General features: G+C 37.5%; 1 protein-coding gene across 2 annotated transcripts in view; it reads left to right on the forward strand.

Annotated features, from left to right (window-relative positions):
• Positions 1-22265, forward strand: part of Bard1 (BRCA1 associated RING domain 1) — a 74766-nt gene that overhangs the window by 43743 nt on the left and 8758 nt on the right. The window contains exons 7-9 of one of the 2 annotated variants that reach the window (XM_023710089.1): positions 5414-5522; positions 12407-12539; positions 13104-13166. In XM_023710089.1, the coding sequence (XP_023565857.1) occupies positions 5414-5522; positions 12407-12539; positions 13104-13166 (305 nt within the window). Of the gene's footprint in view, positions 1-5413; positions 5523-12406; positions 12540-13073; positions 13167-22265 lie in introns of both variants that reach the window. The other variant, XM_004626596.2, reaches the window with a different exon arrangement.

Consider the following 22265-nt stretch of genomic DNA (forward strand, 5'->3'; position numbering starts at 1 on the left):
GCGCAGGTTAGCAGGAAGCTCTCCACACACCCAACGGACCTGGGCTAGGACTGCCACACGTTGTTTTGCTGTAGCCTTTTAAAAGTTTTATTTCTTTCAAATGTGCCAGACTGTTTTTATCTCCTTGCCTTTGTACATTGCTTTCACGTTGTTTAAGTATCCATTGTTCAAAAAGAAAGAGTGCTTTTATCTTGGATAATGAGAAGAAATTTTATATCACTCAGTATTTGTTGTTTGGAAATTTCTATCCTGGAAACTAATTAAGACTTTTATGAATCCTTGGTTATGAGAGAAAGAAACTTAATGCAAGATATGCATATGTCTAAGAATTCACAAGGTTGCCTTACAATGGCCACTGGCAGAGTCAGGTGTAGAAGAATGCACAAGAGCTGTCTGGGTACTAGAGATCTTAAGGATCCTGTAGCAGGCCTGGGGCTCACTGCTGTGTCCCAAGCAGTCTGTCTGGAGGCTGAAAAGTCTGTGATGGAAACCTGAGGGGTCTGTGCTGGAGCTGAAGAATCCATGAGGGAAACCTGAGAGGCCTGCTCTGGAGGCTGAAGAATATGCTAGAAGCCCGAAGGTGATGTCCAAGGGGAAGACTGAAGCTCTCAAGCTCCTCAGAAGAAAGAGAAGCCAGCTTTCCTTCTGTTTACCTTTTATTCCATCAGGTGCTGAGCCTGCCAGGGTGGTTGGCACTCATGCCTAGGGTGGGTCTTCTGTTTTCATTAAATCCCTTCAGCCATACCCAGAACTATCCTGAATCAGTTTAATTGGGCATTTCTTATTTAAGTTGACATAATCAGTTAACTGGCACCATCTCATTGGCCTGTCTTCCACACTGCCTTCTGTGTATGGCGGAGTGAACCTAGGATGAAGTTTCCTGTCGTCACCTTAGAACTATTTGTAGTATGTGGAGAATATTAGTATGAGCTGTGTGTGTGTGTGTGTGTGTGTGTGTGTGTGTGTGTGTGTCTGTTCTTGAACAGATATGTAGGATTTGGTATTTGTTCCGCTATTAATAGATCATTTTTTCTTGAAAGTATGTTGAATTCTTAAGTAAGTATTATATGGACCACTGGACCTATTAATGCTCTTCTTGCCCTAGTTAGGTTCTTTTTTTTAAAAAACATGAATCACCTGCAACAAGGATAATTTATGTTATAAAACTTTATTTATTTTATTTTTTTATTTTTTTTGCGGAACTGGGGATTGAACTGAGGCCCTTGCGCTTGCCAGGGAAGCACTTATTCCACTAAACCATCTTCCCAGTCCTGTTATAAAACTTTAAAAACTGTGTTGCGCTTTTGAATGATTGTGCTTTTTCCTGTTTACAGCAAGAAGAGTGACTAGAAAAATTAAATTTTTGTGTTTTCAATTTTGTAGTTGTTCGTAAAGGATTTCTTTCATCGATTGTCGTGGCATCCTGTCATGCGTGATAGGTTTGGCATTAGTAAAAAGGCTATGCATATAGTTTTGCAATGGATGATCTGCATGTGCAGGTACAGGTTTAATTTGTCCATCTCTCCTCATTTTTATTATTCACAGCACAGCTGCAGGCAAGTGTCTGTCATGTCATTCCTTAAGGCACATCTAGCAATATCAGTAATAGTCATTAAGCTGGTATAGTACTATCTGCCAGGTACTGTTGTAATCACTTTTCTTTAATAATTTATTTGTGTATTTATTTGGTACAGGGTCTCGCTGTGCAGCTCAGACTTGTAGTGATCCTCCTTTCTCAACCTCCGTAGCTCTGAGATTACAGGCATGTGCCACCACGCCCAGTTTCTGTGGCTGGCACAGTGTGTCCAGGGTTCTGGGGCCAGTGTGGCAGGTGGTACCGGGGATCAAACCCAGCTCCTTGCACTTGCCAGGCAGGTGCTTAGACTGCTGAGCTATCTCCCCAGCCTCTAATCACCTTTAATATGTTTCCTGGTCCTAGTAGTATTCTCAAAAGTAGGTTGTATTATTATCCTCATTTTTATGTACTAAGAAGCAAGCAAAACAATTTTAACAAATTTATCTGAAGTCACACAGCTCTTGACTGGCAGAGCTAAAATTTAAATTCGGGTGTTTATGTTCTCTCTCTGTGTGTCTCTCTCCCCCCCTTCTCTCCCTCCCTCCCTTCCTCCCTCTCCTCTCTGTCTCTTTCTCTCTTCTTTTTATCTTTTTTGTAATAAGATTTGAATGTAGGGGCTCTGCACTACTGTATATACCCCAACACTTTTTAAATTTTGAAATATGGAACCCTGTCTGTTAACCATGTGCCTGGTTGATGCTATCCCCTGCTTATAGCTATCCCTAGATACATTCGGCGCCTCTTCTTGAAAGGAAGACCTGACCTTTCATTTTAGTGTATGTGCTGCTGATGTGAGCCCGGGAGCTTAGCACCACCCCTTTGTTCTTGCATGATCTGGTCCCCTTAGGATTTCAGAACAGCCCATTCCTGTGGTACATGTTTTTTAAATCACTATTTCTGATACGTCACACTTTTGCCCGTAAAGTCTTTGTATACTTTTCTACCTCACATTTCTGCTTCTTTTCTAGAAAGCATCACTAGATTGCGCAGTCCTCCTTATATGCTTCTTTCTGTTTTGCCCACTGAGCGCCGTGATGGCACAAACAGCTTCTTCTATCATTGGTTCATTAGTGGCTAAAATAATTCTTGGTACATTAAGAAAAAAGAGACTTGCTGAATGAGTCAGGTCTTCAACTTCAGCTTCAGAGTAGTGCTTCTAACTTCCCGTCTGTGTCCAGCGTGTGTGCTCATTCTCTGTGTCTTATAATGATTGTTGCTACTGGTGAAATATGTATTGTGTGTGTATATACATTACATATATTTTAGTTTTCATAGAGACTCTACCGTCAGAGTGTATCAGAAGCAATGAGCTCCCAAAATTCCTTCCTTGATAAGCAGTGTCTTACGAACGCTTATATCTTCTGTCAAGGTTTTAAAATTTAATCTGTAGCTTCAAAATTTTTATAATGAAACATTTTCCAACGTGTAATTTTTAAAATCACAATAAAAGAAATAGGGCAGGAATTGATTAGGGGAAAAAAAAACCTTGTAGAATCTGTCAGCATACTCTGTTGTAAAAGAATAGGGAAAATATGGAATTAAAGGGTATCACCTTGATCAAAGATCATGAAAAATGCTTCAATAACTAGAAAATTTAACTCTTAGGATTCATTATGTATAAAATGTATTATTTATGTATAATGTGAAATTTACTAAATTTTAAGCAACTCTTTGATAAGAGTATTAAAGAGCTAAACTGTCAAAAGTGGTACATGTGAAAGTTAATGCATTATCATGAACTGAATATTAGTTTAGCGCTTAAGATGCTGAGATTTTCCTGTGTCTTGAGAATGTCTTTAAATGTATTGGTGTTACAGTGACCTGTATGATTTAACTAATAGACACATGTGCTTGTGGATTGTGACAATGCATTTTGTTTTTGCTTCTAGTTCTAATGTTCATTGCCTTCACTGTTTTATTGTTTTCTTGTATTTGGCCCCTACACTTCAGCACATGTGATGCCATTCTTCAGCTTGCTAGATGTTGTTCCTTCAGACCCATCCATTTCAGCAGTGTAGGATTCCTTACTGGGCTTTTCGCATTCATCTTGGAGTTCCAGTTTCTAGTCCTGGGCTCAAGACCATTTCATTTCCCACTGTGTGTTCTTCGCCTTCTTGGAAATCAGTTTACATTTCATCTTGTTACTTGTGGTTTACTTTAGACTTTATCTGTGTGATACTTAGTTCCTGGATAAAAATTTGTCCTCAGTAAGATTACAGGCAAGGACATTGTTTTCTAAGTCTTAACATAGCTTTTCAAAATAACTAGTTTTTAAGAGTACACACAGATTTTGCAGTATTTATCCAGCACTGTCCAAGAAAGGAAGGAGCAATGATGGTTATGAAATGCAGTCACTAGAAACACATTCTGTTGTGGCCCATTTCTTACCGTAATCCACTAACTTTTTCCCCTCCCTAGGCCATCCAGGCAGACTTACAGGCCATCGCCAACGTAGAGATTTGCACCTCTCGGGTACATGACCTCTACACTAACAAACAGTTGAAGGTTCTCTTCCTAATGTTCTATGGACCTTTTTTGCACTCAATACAATTTATAAAATTCATATACTATGTTTATTATTTATGTCCTGTTTAACACACATTGCATTTTTCCTGTGAACTAGGATTTGTGATTTTATTGATGGAACCCTTGGCCTTGGCAAGTGATCTGTCACTGAGGTAAATCCCCAGCCCTCAAGAACTTTAATAACTATCAGTTTTTTTAAATATATAGTATACATACTATGTATCATAATGTTAAAAACCACAAAATAGATGTTCATTTTGAAAATGTATTGCCATAGTATGATACGTTAAAGTATTGAAGCCATGTGCATACGTACATTGGTGTTCAGCTGCGTTGAAACTCACTGAATTTGGTATGTGAGATGCAAGCCAGATCTTGTGGGTGTGGATTTCTTCATGACTTACTATTCTTTCCAGCCCAAAATTCGTTTGATACTCTTTCCACCTCCCAGAACAAATTATCAGTGAGTACCTAGGTACTACTGTGTATCAGGCAGTAACAGTAATAGACAAAGTCCCATGGTTTTAACAGTTTACTTATAAATGGGAGACTAAAGATGGGTAATATTGAATCTACTGGAACAAACAGGAAAATGTGATCTTAACCAAGTCATTGGAACCTGCTTTCTGTTTTCCTGTCTACTGTGATCTCTAGAGCCTTGTCTGGTGTAATATTCTATAACTTATAGTATTAGTGCATGCAGAGAAACCTGGATTATCATACTGGTTTTTAAACCAGAGCAGTTTGTTTAGTGATGGCTGTGGTCATTGTAGATTGTACATACACATTGGAATTAGCTTTTTGAATGCTCTGTTCACTTATTCTAATGTTTGTCGTATGAAAGTTTTCTTTCCCATGTATCTAAATGCCTACCCTATGAATTTATCTAATCTTGTATTTGTTTATACAGACTATAAAGCCTACAGTAATTGTGGAAGATTACTTTTTTTTTTGGAAGATGACATATTTCTGTGTGAAAACATTTCACTCATAAAATGATTGATTAGGAAATTGTATTTTGAAATATGAATAGAAATAGGATGCAGAATTGTGAAAAAATTATGTAGATTATAATATAGTTAACTGAAAATACTATATAATGTTAAATTGAAATTTTGTATCTTTTCTCTGTTGAATTCAACAGTTTTTGATATTCAGTTCTTATGCCTAATGTGAATTCTGAGTCATTTATTGTAGTTAAAGTTGTGTTTCAGTAAGGATGTTGGAAAACTTCCACCAGTGCATTCATTTTTGTAAGAACTAAGTCATACGTTTTATTTATTTAAATCCATCTGCACTTTATTTTATCAGTAACATATTTGGTCTGCGGCCTGTGGATTGTGCAGACAATGAAAATATCAAGTCATTATTGCTGCTCCCAGAGAAGAATGAATCATCCTCAACTAGCCCTTGTGCAGTAGTAAGTATGGATTTAACATTGGAACATTTATATCTTTTATTGAAATTGGTTGTGAAAGGAGCATACTGAAAAAATTTCCAGTTAGCAAATTTCTTTCATTCCCTAAACAATTACTGAGTACTTCCTGAATATTAGCTACTGTGGATTCATTGACATAATCAGAATAAGTGTATCAAGAAATACTTAAATCCTCTTTGTGTTTCAGGCAGCATTCATACAACAATGAATACGACTGATAGAACTCTTATTTCAAGGAATTTACTTGCTAGTGAGGACTAAAAAAATTTAGAAGGCTATATCTACTCTGATATAAATAAAATAACTTCAGAAGATTGTATTTGAAGATTGTATGGAGTGTAATTGGGTAGAGCTGGTAGGCTTCTGAAAGGGCACTACTTTTTCTAGGGCTTTATATTTTCTAGGCCTTTATATTTGAAAGGCCTTCAAAGGACAGATTTGATTTTTTTTTTTTTTTTTTTTGGTTGGGGAGTGGGGACAGATTTGAATTCAAACCTGAATGCTAATTAAGCTTGGTGGCGCATCCTTATAATCTCAGATCTCCTGGAGGCTGAGGTTAGAGGATCACAAATTCAAGCCAGCTTGGGCAACTGAGCAAGAACTTCCCTCAAAATTAAAAGTAAAGAAGAAAGGGGCTAGAAGTAAAGGTGCACCTTAATGTTAAGGCCTATGTTCAATTACCAGAACTGAAAAAAAAAAAAAACCAAGGCAAGCAAACAAAAAAATAAAGATAATGCTAGGAAGGAGGCAGCCAGGTAACAAACAGTCTGACAGGCTACTGGGTGCTTTGTTGGATGAGGGAAGTATGTTTGAGTGTCAGAAAGAACACGGAGACCACTGAGTAAGAGCAATGGGAAACTGTTAAAAGAACTAAAAGCACTGGTAAGACATGCTTAGACTTTTGCTCCATAGTTCACCCTGTTTTATGAAAGAGGGGCTATATGGCAAGCGTAGAGGCAAAAAGATTCCCTGGGACTGCTTATGGTGCCAGGAGAAGGATGCCAACGTGCCTGGGCTAGGAGAGTGGCAGTGGAGATCATAAGAAGTCAGAAAACGTGGAGTAGACATTTGGGATAATGCCAGGAGGGCTTTCTGGTGAGTTATATCCGAAGTTTGCACAAAGAGTGAAATTAGCATTTGATACCGTTGCTGCCATGGAGGAGGGAATTAGCATCTAGTTTGCAAGTTTTATGTCTACAGATACCCACTGGAGATTTTTCCCAAGTAGTGGGATGTCTGAGTCGAGCTTAGCAGAGAGGTATGTGCAGCAGTGGAAAGCTCGCCTTTTCCTTAACCCATACCTTTCTAGGAATATGGATATAAAAATTTTACTGCACATTGTAATAAATTCATAGTAGAAGTTGTTAAAATGTTCAGTAGTAGAATCTCAGTGAAGGAAAAAGCTAACTTTAGACAAGGTCAGGAGGAACTTGACAGAATGTGTCTTAAGTTTTTAAAGGGTAGGATTTTTAGCAGGCTGCACAGTAGATTTGGCAAATGTGTCCTTACTTACCTCTCTTAGTGGGTTATAAGATGATCGCCACAGTTGTAGTTGTGACAGTGTCAGCTGAAAGAGAGCCATTAAGTCTTTTCTAGGAGACTTGCTGGGGGCCCTAAGTCTTATTGGTGCGAACTGGTCACAGATGGTTTTTGACATACCCTAGGGTCAGAGAGGATCCGTCCCTCAGTCAGTGCCATACAGAATTGAGCTTCTGTTAGTGTGAAGAGAGTGAGGAATAGATTTTGTGTGCACACCCAACACTACCCACTGTTACACACAGGGAGAAGGCAGTCTCAATCTAAGGAGCTTAGTTTTGAGGCACTATAAGAGGAACATAGGTGTAGTAAAGTTGAATTCAGGTCAGAGAACTAGGTTGGGATCTACTTACGAATGTCTGGAATTCCATCATAGCTGTTAGCCACTTTAGACTTAGTGGGGGCACCTTCTGGTCAGGAGGATAGTGGAAGTCAGGAGAGAGCTGTTTACCAGGAGGCTGCTGCATTTACATGAGTAATATGAGGCCTGGGACTGTGGGTGGTGGTAATAATGTAGGAATAGAGAAAGAAGGGTTTGAGAGACACATACACAGCTCATGGGCTGGGGAGATGGCTCAGTGGAATGAGTGCTTCCCTGGCAAGCGCAAGGGCCTCAGTTCAATCCCCGGTTCTAGAAAAAAAAAAATGTAGAGGCATGACCCCCAAATTCTCAGCATACCCAGCTAACATAAGAGTTAAAGGGAGACATAGAAAGAGGAGGGGGTTAGAGAGAAAGGGGAGAATAGACTAAAGAGGATGCTCAGTTGGTAGTGCACAGGTGGCTCAGATGGTACAAAGAGATGCGCTAATGCCAGGGCCTTTCTGGGGAGACTTCCTGCCCAGGAAGGGTGGTGGGGAGTGATGGAGGCTGTTGTTTACAGTTGGTGAGAGAGCCTGTGGCAATTACAGCTTGATAAGGTCATGGGCTACTTTTATTGAAAACTGCTTATCTTCTGCTTCAGATTTTACCTTTATAAATGTGCTTCAAATTATAATTTTGGAAATGAACTACATGAGAACCTAGAAGTCAGCAGTTTAATTTTCTCCTTTTACAAATGAGAAAACTAAGACCTAGAAAGATTGTGCTTTGCCCAGGGTTATTAACCAGACATTAAAAAAAAAAAAAAAAAAATTAATGGACCAGTTAGTACTCAGATTTCTTAAGTCTTAAGTCAGTTCTTATTCAGTGCTGCCATATATAATAACTATAAACTGGTATGTATTTTAGTCATTTGTACTTGAACTTCTCTGGCAGAACATAGCATATTTGAGTTGTCATTTGCTAGGGTTCCTTGTATGCAAAACCTGGAGAAAAGTTACTTTAGATGTATCACAGTAAAGATATCTCTGTGGAGTTTCTGGATCTAAGGATAAAAATGCCCTTCAAAAAAAGAATTTTACTAATTATCAAAAATTTCCACGCTCTGCATGCCATATGGACATGGCCTATGAGTATCGTTGTTTACTGTCTGATGGTTGATACATAGCTAAGAAAAGCTAATGAATGGCAAACTTGGTAAGTTGAAGGGTTGTTTCTGTGTGTGCAGTCCTGCAGCGATATCTCTGGGATCCACCTGCCCGAGTCCCTCCCAGGCTTCTGCATGGGGCAGCCTGGCTGGGTCTCAGTTCCACCCAATGTGCTTGTTCAAGTCCACAGCATTAACTACAGGTGTTTTGTGGCAGGGTGGATGTGGCCAGCCAGATCTTCCCACAGCCTGCACCCTCACGCCTTCAGGGCCAGCTGCAGCCTGTCTCATAAATGGCAGCTCTCAGTGCTGCTCATGCCTGCCTCTGCTGTTTTACTGCTCCACCTATAGTCTGACATCAGCTATTCTAATTTTGTTGGGTTTGTTCCCTTCCTAACTAGAATATAAATTCCATGAAGGCTTAGACTCTTGTGTTTATGTTAGCAGCCCCTACCTCAAGGACAGTGTCTGACAAATACTGAGAGCTTAATAAGTTCATAAGCAAATGCGCACCAGAGAGCCTGGTACGGCGCACGCTTGCCCTGCGCTGAGAGCAGCTGCCCAGCTGGGGTGGCACGTGCTTGCCTGCGGTTGCTGGTCCAGAATCCTGTCAGGGTTTTCCAAGCTACTCTGTGGAGCTGCTTCATGGGAGGGACATCCCAAAGAAAGAGTGTGCCTGTCCGAGGGTGTGGTTTGAGACCTTTTGCTTCCCATTAGAATTGTTTGTTTGAGGTAAAGGTTTTGGCTATTGGAAGACACTGCTTTGACTTTGAGAGGCAGCCTCTGATGTCAGAGATCTAAAAGCCGCTGGCTATGTTCATCATGGGATGTCTCTGCCCATGATCCATTTTGAGCAGTCTGTAACCCCTTTTTTCCTTTTCCAAATTTTTTTTTAACTCCCTATTTGGTAAACTGTTAACCAATGATTAGTAATTTAATCTAAGAAAAAGCACCACAGTGAATTTTACTTTGTGGAATTTACTTAATGCTGATAAATATAATATCTATCTCTATAACATCAAGGTATTGAACCTTTGGGATATTTCTTTGAACCTCTTGAAAGCCTTGTAGTTCTGAGAACTCTCTTCTAACTGAAATCATATCCAGACCCCATGCTGCCCTGCCCCAAATCAGACGTGTGGCTTGGCGTCTGCTTTATCATAGCCTTCCTTAACTTGAAGAAATTAGTGGCAGTCTCTGTTTTTTATGCAGACTTTTAAAAACTGATAGGAAAATTTTTGATCCACTTTGGTGCTTTCTGTGGTTGGTACAAATAGTATCCTGTGCTGTATTTAAAAATTATGTCTTTTCTCTTGTATTTTATGTGAAGGACTAATTTACCTGAAGTGCAGTTGTATAAACTGAGAAATGTATTGTCGTTAGAGCTATTTTATGATACTTATTTGTATGACTGACAAGAATTCTTACCATAACTTTTGAAAATACTACCATGGTACAGTAGTTGAACAATTCATAAAGTACACTGAACATAATAACATTATCTTATAAGTTAGTGGCCAGGAAAGATGCATGTATAGAAATGAGATTATGAAAATGTGTGTGGGCATGTGTGACACAGCCAGTAAGACACCTGCTGCCAGAACCCTTAGTTTAGGTGTTTGAACTTTTAAGTGCTAAATACTATAATTTAAAAAGTTTTAATTCTCTTTTTCATGAAAGTCTTTTAGAAATGTGTTTAGTAGACTTAATATATTTTGAGTGAATGAATTATTAAGATCAGTCAACCTGTTCATAGATGCAGCCAGCAATTTAGATGTGATACTCTGTGTTATGAGGCTAATAAGTTATTACTATTTTGATATGTAAAGTCAATTCTTAAAAACAAGCACTTGGAGCTGGGGAGATGGCTCAATAAAATAAGCGCTTGCCTGGCAAGTGCAAGGTCCTGAGTTCAGTCCTCGGTACCGTAAAAAAAAAAATTACTGAACTAACCTGGTGGCTGTACCCTTCCAAGCCTTTGAACGCCTGGATGGCCAGTATGCATATTCATACTGCAGTTGGCATTGTATCCTTTAACACAGTGGTGCTGATTTATCTTGTCTTTTTCACTGGCTCATTGACTTCTCTTTTATCAGGGAATGTTCGGCTAACTCTCAGTTTCATTTATTAAATTTCTGTTGGCTCCTGTTGTAGCCACTGTGTCATTATTTATTTGAATCTTCCACTTACATCTTTACACAGTCCACTGAGATCTTCCTTTATCCTCTTTTGCCTCTTGTAAGTTCTGAGTCTAGCTAGTAGGGCAAGAGTGCTAGTTTTTGTGACAGCGCTTCACCTTTTCTCGTGAGTGGCATAGATTTTTCACTACTCATTGAATTGATCTCCTAACTTTTGAATTCTCTTGTCTCTTTTCATCTTACTTTTGAGAGGCTACTGTTTGTTAATGATTCTTTCTTTCTTTCTTTGAATCTGTCTCATTTTAGAAGCCATAACGTATTTTGACACTTTAGGTACATTTAAAGAGACCAAGTTCAAGTTTAACTGTATTGCCTTAAATTGTAGGGCAGGGGAATTGGTCATTTTAAGTAGATGCTTTGGGTTACGTGGGAACAAAAGGTTCCAGTGAGACAATGAAGACCCACAGAAATCAGCTCAGCATCGAGCAGACAAGATACCTTGGGTGAAGATACTCTAATTTATGTTTTCTTCCCCCCCCCCTTTTTTTTTTTTTTTAAATTAGTCCATGTTTGCAGTATATAATGCTTACATTCCTGGTAGGGAGCTGACATATGTTTATAACACATCTTAATTCCTTTCTTGTCCTCTTTCCTTCACTCCCTTAGTCTTCCCTCTATCTCTTGATCCCCTTCGTATTTGAGAAATATCTGTCTCCCTACTTCATATTGTCTGTGTTTTATTTTGCTTTTCATTTTTATTGTGAGCCTCTCATAAGAGAAACTAGGTGATACTTATGCTTGTGTGTTTATTTAACATGGTATCAAGGTGCATCCATTTTTCTACAAATGACTCAGTATGTCTTTCTTAATGACAGACTAGTACTGCATTGTTTGTAAATACCACTTTTTATTCATTCATCTGTTGATAGACTTACAGGTGATTTCAAGACTTAGCTAACATGAATTGTACTGCTATAAACATTAGTATCCATGTATCACTGTCATGTGATGTCTTGAACTCTTTCAGGAAGATACCCAGAAGGGGAATAGCTGGATCAAATGGAACATTTAGTTTTAGTTTTTTCGAATAATCCCCATACTGATTTCCATATTGGTTGTACTCTCACCAACAATGTAGAAGGGTTCCTTTTTCCCCCATATCCTCACCAATGTGTGTTACTTGATTTCTTGATGATGGCTATTCTTTCTTGGGAAAGATAGAATTACAGTGTTGTTTTATTTTATATTTTTCCTATGGTCATGGATGTTGAATTTATCTTTTTCTGGAGGAAAGCAAAGGAATAGAAAATAAGTTATTAAAATATCTTATCAAAGTTTTTTTTTTTTTTTTTTTTTATTGGGTACCGGGTCTCACCACCTAGTTCCAACTTGTAGTGATCCTCCTATCTCAGCCTCTGCAACACTGGGATTGTAGGTGTGTGCCACCACTTTCGGGCCTGCATGGTGCACTTGGGAATCTGGGGCCACCATGGCATGCAGTACTGGGGATCGAAGCCCAGTCTTTGTGCTTGCTAGGCAGGCGCTTAGACGACTGAGCTACCTCCCCAGCCCTCAGAGTTCTTAATGCAAATTTCATATATTATTGAGAATTATTAAGGTAATGGAATTCAGTGTTATATCAAGTGAAGTTGTTCTTTGTCTCCTAATCTTTGAATGTATTTTTGTTTAAATTTTGCCATTGTGGCTTTACCTTTTTCACTAACAGGTGAATGCCGGGCAGCGTAGAGATGGACCTCTTGTGCTTATAGGCAGTGGGCTTTCTTCGGAACAACAGAAAATGCTTGCAGAGCTGGCAGCAATGCTTAAAGCTAAAAAATGCACTGAGTTTGACAGTACTGGTGAGATTTTTTTTTTTTTAGGTTTTTGGGGGCGGGTAGAAAAAATTTTAAATAATCTCTTTGGATAAGTTCCTTTGATAATTTATGTTTTAGCTATTATTTTGGATCTTGAAATCTAAAATAGTAATCAACTATTTATAAACAATGTAGTTAGAAAATATAAAGTTTAAAGCCTTGTACATACTTTAGGACAACAGTATATTGGAAGAACAGATTTATGAATTTACTATAACAAATGGTAGTACATTGTAATTCCATAATTTCTTAGTTATAATTTGAAGATATTAAATAATTTATGTTTGTTAATGTGGCTTTAAAATATAGATAATGCTCTGATTCTTTTTTCTTTTTTTGATGATCAGGTTAGAGAATACTAACTAAATCTTTTACAAAAGTGGAAGTTGTTACCTTGAAGGAAAATTCAAATATGTTAATGGAATATGCTAAGTAGTTCTAAAAAGCAGGCTCATTGTAGTTATTTTGGATTATATCTGTCTTGCTTACTGCTTCTTCTTTTTTTTTTAAACACCATAGTAACTCATGTCATTATTCCTGGTGATAAAGCTCAGAGTACCCTCAAGTGCATGCTCGGGATTCTCAATGGATGTTGGGTCCTGAAGTTTGACTGTAAGTATTGGGTTTGGGGGGGTTAACAAAGTGAGTTAACTAGACAAGTTTTTCATAGTCATTACTACTATTAATTATTTAATGAATTTATGCTAATTGTCCTATTTCTTGTTAGCTTCTGTAGTTTGAGAAACTCACATAGCTGTTTGTGCAGTTCAGTGTACTTTCCCTGTGCGATTTCAGGGGACTGTAGCAGCTGTTCATAATCTCCACTAAAACCCTGTCTCCGGTCACCTTCTTACTGGATAACACCATCACCTTCACAGCTGCCTTCTACTTTCTCCACAGTCACTTTTGTGGTTTTTCTTAACTTTGGGTTTTTTTTTTTTTTTCAGTTAAAACATTATAAAAAAGAATGCTTGTGCCTGGTAATTACGGCATCTGCTTTTGATAAGATAGCTAAAATAGGCTAGCGTTTTGACCTGTTCCAGTTCACAGATTGTTTAGGAGAGGTTATGACTATGGAAGAATAACGTAGGGATCTTGGATGACACATCTGAAGTGTTGATCGTAGTAGTGGTTATGATATGTAGGGCTACCTGTGTGCTGACATTTCATAGATACATGTACTTGCTCTGGATTGTGTGGTCAGTCTGTTGTTATCCTGCTAGAATTGTGTAATAGGTTAACACTGAAACCTGGAGCAGTGGTAAATGGGACTTCTCTATACATTTTTTCTAACCTCCTGGGACTATAATTACTTAAAAAATAAATTAAAAGGAATGAATGTATCTGTTGAAGTTTTCTTTGTAAGAAGCAAATGATGGATTAAAATTTATTTTTACAGATTTTGTTCTCTGACTTTGTGCTTCGAAGGTTTTACAGTAGAATGCTTGATTTATCAGATCCTAATTATTAAATTAATCTATGTTTTAAAGTTTTGTTTCCATCTGCAGTTGTGTTTATGTCCTTTATAAATATGCTTCTGCTTCTTGTGATGTTGTTCTTCACCAATGTCAGGTCCAGCTAAATGCTATGACTAACAGTACCACTCTATATGTTCTCAACCATCTCTTTATTAGTCCCTCTGATCATGAGAAATATGATAAATAATTGGACTGTTTTACTTAGGATATGAATATTCTCTACCCTTACAAGTAAGCCTTATTAGGCCTCAGTGTTTAAAAACCTCACTTAAAATGATACATTGAATATGGATTGTTTGTTTTCTGTTTTTGACACTGCTGGGAATTGAATGTATGGGCTTTTGCATGCTAGCTAAGTGCTCTATGACTAAGTCAGATCCCAGCTTGATTATAGATTTTTAATACCATATGTGTACCAGAAACCTGGCCAGTGGTTATAAGAAGAGATAGATTTTCCTAATAATGAGGTCTCAGTAATAAAGAAACTATATAAAATTTTGAATATTAAGATGTTTTATCATTTAACTTTCAGTCTAGTCTTGAAAATATGCTGAGCTAGCATTCTGTTACATATACAGGCTACCTGATTCATTTCCATAAAATCTACCTTCTTCAGGAAATGTGAGTTTTGTCATTTTAATGGCTTGGCCATGTCATTTTTATAGAATCACTGATGAGCTCAAGCTGACTTAATAGTGTGCTACATGGTGATTTTCACAGTAGTGAATAACATCCTCTAATATCAGTGGCTCTTTTAGGATAAAGGATGGATGAATCTCTTATTGAAGTTCCTGTCTTCATATTTTCTAATATAGAGTTCAAAAAGAAGTAAGTTCAAGGTTTGAGAGAATTTAAATAGCCATGGAGTATATAAAAAAAGGCAAGAACTTGCTAGTACCTTCTTTCCTAATACAGTATATATATATTTCTCACTTTTTGTATATTCTTAATGCCATGCATCTGTTTGATTTTTAAAAATATTTCAGAGCTATTCATAGATATCTGAAAATCATTTATATTGAAGAAAAATGAAATAGACTAATGCTTTCAAAGTTAGTTGGAAAGATTTATGGCTTATTAAAACTAGGTCTGCCCATGTGTGATGTCAGATGTCTGTAATCCCAGCACTTGACAGGGTAAGGCAGGAGGATTACCATGGATTCGAGGCCAGCTTGGCCTGCATAGTGAGTCCAAGACCAACCTGAGATACATAGCGAGACCCTGTCTCAAAAAGAGAACAAAAACTAGGTCTTGTTTTTAAATGTAGATATTAGTTCAAGTTTAGATAAAACATTTACTACATTAACTATTAAGAAACAGTAAGAATAACTTTATGAAATTTTCTGGAAGCCAAATAAATTTAAGGGGAATTTTAATCTGTTTTCTCTATAGGTAGTGGATTCATTTATTAAATTTAACAAATTAACAAATTATTCAAAGTTTTTTTGACTCATTGCATCCAACTTTGTTAGAAATTTATGTTTAAGTGTTTTGTCTTAATTGATGAATAACTCTTCCTGTCTTATATAACATATTTGCCACAGTTAATGGACTTAACATGAAAACTCTGAGAATAGGCCATAATTATACTGCTGAAGTAGCCGTTCAGTCTCATCATATTTATATTATAGGTATTTTACAGAATAGCATTTTTGTTAAAGTTTTCAAAAATAGGAGCTATAGATAGAGAAATTTTATTTTTGCCACCTATTCCTTGGACAGATGTCTCATACCTAGAGAATTAAAGAACTAAAAGAAATAAGACTTCAGAATAACATCAAATCAGAAAGTAAACAACTATACTTCTCAGAAGAAATACAGACACCCTTGGTCATAAGAGAAATGCAAATTGAACAGCACTGAGATTCTTTCTTACTCCATATGAATGACCATCCTCAAAAATTTTTTAAAAGCAAATGCTGGCAAGATTTCTGGGAAGAAGAAACCCTTCTTCATTGTTGTTAGAAGTGTAAACTAGTTACAACCATTATGGAAATCAGCATGGAGATTCCTCAGAAAATTAAAGGTAAAAATTCCATTTGACCAAGCCATTTCTGCTATCTTCCTCAAAGAGTTAAAGACATGATACTGTAGTTACACATACATACCCATGTGTGGCAACACAGTTCATAATAGACAAATCTGAGAAACAGTTATATGTCCACAGGTGAGTGGGTTATAAAAAAAATGCACTTACACACAATGAAGTACTAGTGTTTCCAAGGAAAGGCAAGCTTGAACCATTTGTAGGGAGTTGGGTGCACCTCAAGACCGTAATGTTAAATGACATAAATCAGAGACACAAGCTTAAATATTTCATGGCTTTTCAGAAAGGAGAAACCCAGAATATAAATAAAGAGAAAAATAAAAGGCAGTAGGGAAAAGGGAAGTGTATGTTTTGCAAAGTAAATAAGATCCAGAGGTGGAAGGAGAGGAGAGGGAGGGCAAGAAAAGGGAAGAGAGGATGAGGCAAAGAAGATCTGCTGTCGATGTGTTCCCACTCCTTTGAGGAATGTAATCGTTGTGTACTGCAGTCATACAAGACAAAAAGAAAATGGGAGAAAACCAAGTCTGGAGGGTTGGGAGGGAACATCGCGCTAGCGGGCAGGAGACCCCCTGACCTCGGTCCCCGGCAGCACCACCAGTGATCTTGCCTGTGACCTCTTCAGCCTTCGCTCTGTGGTGTTAATTCCTCAGAGCCAGTTTACCCTGTATGAAGGAGAATTTTGGTAAACAAGTGGCTAAAATGAAAGAATGAAAGGTGTGTAAGTAATTTTATTACTCTTAAAATGCAAATAAAATGAAAGCTATATTCTGTGGGTGCACGCTTGCCTGCTGTCTGATGTACATTGTAGTGAGCTAGCCATTTAGCACACCGCTTTGAAATTTTTGTTGAGCTTAACTGTTTGTAATTTTTTAATGAATTCTGCATCTTCATTTCTCACCTCGCTGTGGAGGGAGCGCAGATGGCTGTCATCGTCTTTAATAATCTCTCCTTCTTCCCCTCTCTCATCTAAGTTTAAATGGATTTCTGCTGTAGAGGTTTTTCAAGTCCCAGCACCCAAAGGAATTGCTGAGATGTGCCAGACATTGCAAGGCCACCTCTTGTCTGTGAGCTAGGGAAGGGCTAGATAAGCCTTTGTTGTGTTGGCTTTGTTTTTGCTGAGGAGTGGTGGACTCTGAAAGACAGTCATTAAAGAGTGTATAAGCAACCTTATAATCAGACCAACAAACTCATTTTCTCCCCTCTTTTGGTGCAAAATTGCCTTGCTAGCTTTCCCTTTGCCTCGGGTCCTGAGCAGCTAGGTGTAGGGGCTTGTGCTGCCACACCAAACTACACTCATTCTTTCTGTTAAGGCTTGCCTCTTCAAATGGATGCTAAGAGTGCCATGGAATTTTAAGTATCAGTAACTTTTTCTCTGTGATAAACATTGCTGATTATAAAAAATAGATATACTAAGGCATTTCTATAAATGTTAGGCAAATTAATGCTCACAGAAGGCCCTCACTAAAGATTCTCCGTTAAATAATAAAAAATAGAGCTAAGGATAGTGGCAAAAACCTGTCTTCCAGCATCTGTGAGGATGAGGCTGAAGGATCACAAGTTGGTGCCTAACTTGAGGAAGTTAAGAATTTAGTGAGACCTTGTCTCAAAAAAAAGTGCAGTATCCTTTGATCTAGTAGTCCCACTTTTGAGAATTTGCTCTAAGCAAACAATATAGATGAAAAAAAAATTTTCATTGTTATTTCTAATTATAGGAACTAGGGACAGTGACCTAAAAATGAGAAAACTGAAAAGATATTAGGGTGCTTTAATGATAATTCCCTGAAAAATTCATTTTTCTACAAGACTGCATACAGTATTATAAAAGCACAATTGTAAAAGTATTAAAAAAAACAAGCAGTTTGCCCTTTTAATAATACATAAATATAAATGCTTATAGGCAAGGAAAACAGAATGGTGGCAGGCTTATAGGTAAGAGGCTGGTTTGTTTTAGCAGGTTTTAAAATAGTATATATTTGTTAAATTCAATTCATATTCTCTGGGATCCAAACTTCAGGTTCTATTATTAATTAGAAAATATATTTTTTAGTGTAGTCCAAAGATTAAGTAGATAAGGGCTTTCATTTCAAAAAGGGAATTATTGTCTGCTAAATAAACATCTCTCATCTATCACAATAAGTATTATGCAGATCTAAAAATCGTTTTTTACTGTCATGATCATTCTAATCGGCTCAGAAAATTTTACATAAATGTTTGTGATTGGTTTTTTCAGACAGCATTGCAGCAGAGAAGGAAAAAAGGAGAGGATCTTTCTTGTCTTTGAGGACACTGAGAGAATCTGGAGAAGATAAGGGATTCTCTGAACTGGAACTAAGGGAGGCTGAGGCTTTTATGGCCTTTTGCTGGGGTGGAGCCTGAGGGGGATGTTTAGATAGACCTCAGGAGCTGATGGGGTCTTCCCTGACACAGTGGGAAAGGTGAAAGGAAATTGCACCCTGGGCTGAGTTGGAGAAGCGGGGAGGTGGTCTCGGGGAGAGAAGCTGTTGTTTGAAGGGCTTCAGCCATATCAGATGACCACCGTAATGATTCAGCAGTTTATACTAGGGCCAGAACCTATCAGTTTGAACTTGTAATACACTTCTAAATAAGAGCATTGAGCATACGTTTCTAATTTTGGGTATTTTGAATATTAGACTGAGTTTAGACATAGACTCTTGATTTCATAAAATCATGTCATAATTCTTAAATTCTGGTTAACATTTTATGATATAATACTATGTAATAGTTTGGTTGCTTTTGATTTTATAAATTCAGCATGTTATCTTAGGATGAACTATATTTTTAATATGTAAATATATAATTTACATGTTAGGATTTTTTTGTTGTTGTTGTTCATTTTGGTTTGGCTTCTTTGTTTTGTTTTTTAAGACAGGCTCTTGCTGTGTAGTTCATATTGGCCTTGAACTGATGGCATTCTTCCTGTCTGCAGTCTCCTCCTCAGCATGCAGCACTATGCCTAGCATATTAGTTTTGAAAGTAGCCCCCAAAATGCTAATTTTTAAGTAATATTTACATGGAATCACAGAATCTAATATTCTATAACAGTACTTTTTATGAAAGCCCAAGCTAGATGTTTTATGATGGCATGACTGGGACAATCACTTTTTTTTTTTTTTTTTTGTCTGTAACAGGGATTGAACTTGAGACCTTGCACTTTGAGGCAAGTGCTTATTCTCCTGAGCTATCTCCCTAGCTCCTGGGACATTAAGCTTTTATTTTGGATTTTCAACCTTAATTGTGTTCTCATTCTTGGAATTTCATATACTGGTTTCTTTAATTCTTTGCTTGCCATTCAATTTCTAAAAATTATAACAAGTAACATAAGTTACTTTATATTTGTTCTTTTTGTAAAATTTCTTGTGATTTTCCTTTTTCTGTAGCCTGACGCTATCATGATCTACTACAAGCCTAATATATGCATTTCCCTCTAAAAGCAGAAATTCAGTATGTACAAATTTATATTCATAGCATCTTCGCAGAACATGATTATTGTAGAGAGCAAGTGTCAACTCTACTAATCTTGGTGGATTTGAGGGACTAACAGACATATCAGAAATAGTAGCTGTTAGTCATAATTTTCATGAGAGTCTTTCTTTAGAGCAAATGTAATTGTAGTTACACTTTAGAATGCTTATTTCTTTAAACAAAAAGGAAGAAAATAGTTTGGGCTTCAAAGAATTTGTTTTTCTTGTTATCTCATTTAACCAGAAACTACTAGTATGCAATTTCAGCATTGGTTTTCTGTTCTTTTAAATCTTTGGTTAGGATCCATAAGTATGGATATTTTTTAGTTATGGAAAATTGGGGTTTTTCGGAGTGTTACATTGTATTTATACATTAAAAGTAATGCATTCTGCTCTTAGGATGAATATTAGATAACATAGTTTTTATAAAATGACATTGCTGTGATAGTTTTCCACTAACAAAAATTTATGAGTAGTCTTTTCTTAGAGGACTTAGAGGTACAAGGATAATAAACTTAATATATAAGCAGATAAATTCTTTTCACGTTCTACTTATTTGTGCCAAGGGAAGTAACAATAAAACATCTTGATGATCCATGTTTTCCTAATGATATTGTATTTTTTCGACATTTAATTATTCCATTTTATATGTAGTACTATAAAGGACCTAAAAAACCTTCTACTTGTACAGTTTTTACTTATAATTTTGAATCATACTTCATTATTTCATCCAAATCATTAATTCTTAGATTATTTGATTGCAAGTTCTTTTCTAATGTTTAAAATAAATTTGGTCCCTCGTTGTTTCAAAGATTTTAGTTTTGGACAAGGGTAAGGAGTTTCTGTTATCTGTGTGTCATCACTTGAGCTCATTTCATTGGTAAATAAAGGAGCCAAACATCATGTTAAATTAAGCCCTTAAAGTCTAACAATTTTAAAAACTGTTTAGATTAGGGGATAAAAAAGTAGCAGGAATACAAAAAAATGAGAAAAAAATTTTGATGTTTATGCTGAAGTCTTATCAGATGCTACAGAGGTACTCTTTTTTTAAGTTTTGTTTCTGTTCAATGGAGTTTTTCCATTCATAGAACTGAGGCTATTGATTAAAGTAATCTCAAAACAATAGCAAATTTGTGTTAAGGTTTTATTTTTTAAATGAAGATAATTTATTATAGAACCCAGTTTTAAAACATTTCTGACATTTTATCCGTAGAAACCTGTCCTTGCTAATTTTATGTTTGTTTCTATGATCAAGGAAACAAAAGATTAAGGAGTTTAAATAATTAATCCAGAACAAAAACTGAGATAATTGTCTTTTGGCTTCAGATCTCAAGTTTAGTTATACGCCATCTGAAACTAAGTCTTCGGTATCTGCCACCAGACTCTGAAGTTTGGTTACTATGTATAGGTGCTGTCAGTTCCTGTCCTCAATGGTGACCTCTAGATTAACTCTCTCTTTCCTTACATCTTGACTGGTCAAAGACATTTGTGAGGCTCTGTAGCATTCGTAGAACTTAGACTGTTGGTGCCAGCTGTCAGCCGATGGGCCAGCTGAGGGCTTTCCTACGGAGGAGCTGGGTTGAGGAAGGACTCCCAGCAGTATTAGATGGATTATCTCTGTGTTGCGCTTGCTCTTTTTAAACACCTGAAATTGGTACAGTTATCTGAGTCATTAAAAGAATGTTCTTTTCCTGTGGAGCCCGACCACATTTTCCCCGAAAATGTTGACTTCAATGTAAAATCCCAAGTATGTTCCAGTCTTTTCCTGTTGTTTAAACAAGTGCTGTGGAGTGCTGTCATCTGGCCAGCTGAGCTAAGAGCCGTGGGCTAAAGCACTACAGTGGATTGACAACTGGTGGCCAACTTATAACACACAGCTGGACTCAAGTCGCATGGTCTGGGTGTGGGAGGCCCACCTCAGCATTGTGGCCAGCAGTCTAAGAAGTAGAACTGGAGAGGAAAAAGCTGTTTGGGAGCTGGGAGCGTGGCTGTCAGGAGCTGTTAGTTCTCCATGAGGAGCTTGTCATACTGGCTTCCCTGACGAAGTTGGCTGTTCTCATCACTGAAAGAGCTCTGGATCTCTGAGCATTGTTTCCCATCTGTGGAAAATGGTACATAGCTCAGTCTCCTGGAGAAGCTTGTCGCATTGGCTTTCTTTTTCTTTTCTTTCTTTTTTTGCCCCCTAATTTATGTATTTGGTACAGGGACCTACTACACAGCTTAGACTCATAGTGATCTTCCTGTTTTCAGCCTCTCCCATGCTGGGATTAAAGTATGCATCACCATGCCCGGACTCAGTGTCTGGTGCAGCATGTGGTGCTGGGGATCAGCATTGGCTTTCTTGATGGGGACTTTGCTTCCTTCAGCATTGGAGGAGCTCAGGACCTCACTGAGGTCCTTGCTGAGGATTGCCATGGTACTTTTGGGGGAGAGCTCTGATTCTTACTTTGAGCATTGCTTCCCAGCTCCAGTGCAGACCCCTCAGCCTGCTAGTGCAGATCCTTCATCCTGCTGGCACAGACTTTCTAGCTTCCACCACTGACCTTTCGGCCTTCCCAGCACAAATCAGTGAAACAATCTTGTATGAGACATTGTCATGGGTTCTAGGTCTTCAGCTGGACTCAAGCAGGGTATTAGCATGGGATCCAGGACCTCAGCTGGGTGTGGACAGATTTCCTATACTCCTGGTATATGATCCTTTGGG

Source organism: Octodon degus, unplaced genomic scaffold, assembly GCF_000260255.1.
Source record: "Octodon degus isolate 3935 unplaced genomic scaffold, OctDeg1.0 scaffold00016, whole genome shotgun sequence".
Classification (NCBI taxonomy): Eukaryota; Metazoa; Chordata; class Mammalia; order Rodentia; family Octodontidae; genus Octodon; species Octodon degus.